Source organism: Tuber melanosporum (assembly GCF_000151645.1).
Source record: "Tuber melanosporum whole genome shotgun sequence assembly, scaffold_286, strain Mel28".
In the NCBI taxonomy this organism is placed as follows: Eukaryota; Fungi; Ascomycota; class Pezizomycetes; order Pezizales; family Tuberaceae; genus Tuber; species Tuber melanosporum.
The window spans coordinates 31231-34198 of NW_003298959.1; the positions used below are offsets into that span (position 1 = coordinate 31231).

Here is a 2968-nt window from a genome sequence, read left to right on the forward strand (position 1 = left end):
AGGTGAGAGCTGAAAGCTAACCGAAATTTCGAAGGTGTACTGAGGAACAAAGAAGTAACTGTTCAACCAAGTCTATTGAAATACAGTCTGCCGAATTCTGCCTTTTCCATCGTGGAATCTTACAGTCTTTAAATACACAAATCTGCTCATATCTAGCATGCACCTAACTAATCAAAGGTATCAATTGATACACTTTGGTAAAACACATTTAGTATTAAGCGATACATAAAACAAAACATAAAAACAAAACCAAGTATCAACCGATACTTAAAACAAAACATAAAACCAAACCAAGTATCAAACGATACTTAAAACAAACTAAGTCTTAAAGCGATACTTAAAACAAAACATAAAACAAAACCCAGTATCAAATGATACTTCAACAAACCCAGTATCAAAGCGATACTTAAAACAAAACATAAAATGAAACCCATAACCGAGTACCTGTACCGGTTACAATAAGAGTCCTCCTTGCATTATGTTGTGAGATTCACTAGCAGATAGAAGGAATATATGTCAAGACAGTGCTCCTGAATACTGAGCTTAGGGAATCAGTTCAAATAGACATACTGGAGTGTATTCATATAACAGACTGTGACTTTTGACAACCCATGGTGGCACTACTAGCATTTCGTTTACTCAAAGCTATATATCGGTTAAAGCAACCCCTCAGGGCATGTTATGCTAGTGTCGATTGGTACAATTCTAGAAATCAACTTTGAGATGATAAACCTAGGCCCGCTCAGGTGCTATTTTGGTCTGAAAGCTACCAGGCATGGGGAAACCAGGACCATACACCTCGTTCACAGCTCGTATATCTATAAGACTATTGCAGCCTATAGAATCAGCAACAGCAATTTAATAGCGACTCCCGCTGACCACTATGTACAGTTGAGTTTGAGGGGTGAAGCAGTAACTACTATGACAGCTGAGATCAAGGAATACCAGTCAGCGGTTAGATCACTCATGTATGTGATGCTAGGCTTGCAGTCAGACATCACCTATACAGTTGGTAAGGTTAGCCAATATGCAACAAATCCAAATACGACCCAATAGACTACAGTAAAAAGGATCTTCAGATATCTTGCAGGAGCTCAAAATCAAGGAATTGATCCTGTGGAAGTTAGAAAGCGATTACAATGTTTGGATGCAGATTGGGGTTCTGAGGAGCATCCAAAATCGATCGGAGGGTACGCCTTTCTTCGGAATCGAGTGGCAGTCACCTGTAACAGCCGCAAGTAAGCAACCATCACATTGTCCTCCACCGAAGCAGGGTATATGGCCTTCGCTCAGGGTATTATGCAGTCCATCTGGCTTCAAGGACTAGCACCAGACATAGGTAACAGGAAGCACATTATGGAACTCAGAGATATATGTGAAAACAACCAGGAAAGTATTGTGTTAGCAAAAAACCCGGTATTGGAGGCCAGAACAAAAGACAGCGATACCTAGTATCACGTCAGTCGTCAACATATTTGAAACAGGCAAGATTGACCTAACCCATTGTCCAACGGAAGAAATGCCCGCTGACATTTTCATGAAAGCGCTTCCGCCGACCTCATTTCAGAATCACTGTTTAGCTTTGGGTCTGATTGATCAATCAGGAACAGGGAGTCAACAACCACAAAAAGCCAATCCATTGGATTAAGTCAGAACACATCAGTAATAGCAATTGTTGTTTTATCACCGATGCGTATTCTGGTTACCGTTTTAGATATGTGTTTATGGTGCTATTGTTGTGATCGGAGATGACAGATTGTGGGTTTCTTTTATTGGTGGAATGACCTTCTACATATGCTGAGTGGTGACTGTTATATTGTAAGAATGGACAGTACACTTCTCATCATTGGGAAATGAAGACAGCGTGGACCTATCGGTTAGCATTGTGAGATAGCATAGGTGTCATCATGGGCAGATGACAGAGTTACCGGAACTCCTGTATTTAAAGGACGCCGTGTGCTGGTTATGTTGGCTGTTGGAGTCAGTGAGGAACACAAGGAACAATCAAGTCACCAATTTTGCTAGTATTCAGTCCGCTTCATCGATCCATTTCTTATATTTCGTGCTATCTTTCAATAGAATCAACCTGGATCTGCTTTTTAATCGTCAAGAACATGAACTCGGGGACAACGTGAGTCTCCCCTTCACCCTCTCCAGCAAGCGGTATATTACGATAAATCTGAAGCTGGCTACTCTTGTGCACCCTTCCATTAACCACAACGATGTCCAGCCTCTAGTGGTCCTGCAAAATGGAGATATTCCCCAGAAGATTCCCATTGACGAGAATGCAGTCTGCGTAATCGCCTGGCTGGATCTTGCCGAGTTAGCGCTCTCACATGAAGAGCTTGCCTGCTTCAGCCGTCGCAGCGAGAATGTATTCCATAGGCATGAAGTCCAGGTGCTTGGCAAAGTGCGCGAGGTCGCTTGCGTATGTGCCGTGAGTGGTCCAGGCACAGCCACAGTCTCTAGGTTATGAGCGTTAGTAAAGCGTGGAGCGGATAGGCGGTAATGGGGAACGGGGGGTATGAGAGAAGATTGTAATACCCTCGCGGCAGAATGGTGATGCCCCTACGGTGCATTCCTTTCAGCCCTTTGATAGCGGCCTCCAGTTCGCTTCCGTAGCCAGTTTCTTCGGCTGCTGCTTGGGGATAACCGAATGCCGCTCCTTTGTAGACTTCTAGTTGCTAGTGTTTGATTTCCTTGAACGTATGGGATTAGTCGTACGGGTAGCATACAACCAGTGCAGCGCTGGTTTAACAACGACCCTACCCTTAGTTTTCTCTAGAAGGTCCATTCATTCATCGTCGATGTAAATTGAATGAAATATGACGTCCACGGCGGGCATGATGCAAATGGCGGAAATCACTGCCATGGGGGGGGGGAGGTGCCTTCCAAGAAGCTGTTTATCCTTCATTTAAGATTAATTGTTAATGAATATCTTACCTGGGTGGTATGGAATTTGCACTGC

The 2968-nt window shown here is 43.4% G+C and overlaps 1 protein-coding gene across 1 annotated transcript; it reads right to left on the minus strand.

The window, feature by feature from the left end:
- Positions 1-2106: 2106 nt before the first annotated feature.
- GSTUM_00001380001 (uncharacterized protein) lies at positions 2107-2794 on the minus strand (the record flags this gene model as incomplete). Its single annotated transcript, XM_002838793.1, has 4 exons — positions 2107-2308; positions 2337-2465; positions 2545-2674; positions 2725-2794. 4 exons carry the CDS (start codon positions 2792-2794, stop codon positions 2107-2109), a joined length of 531 nt encoding a protein of 176 aa, XP_002838839.1.
- Between the last annotated feature and the right edge of the window lie 174 nt (positions 2795-2968).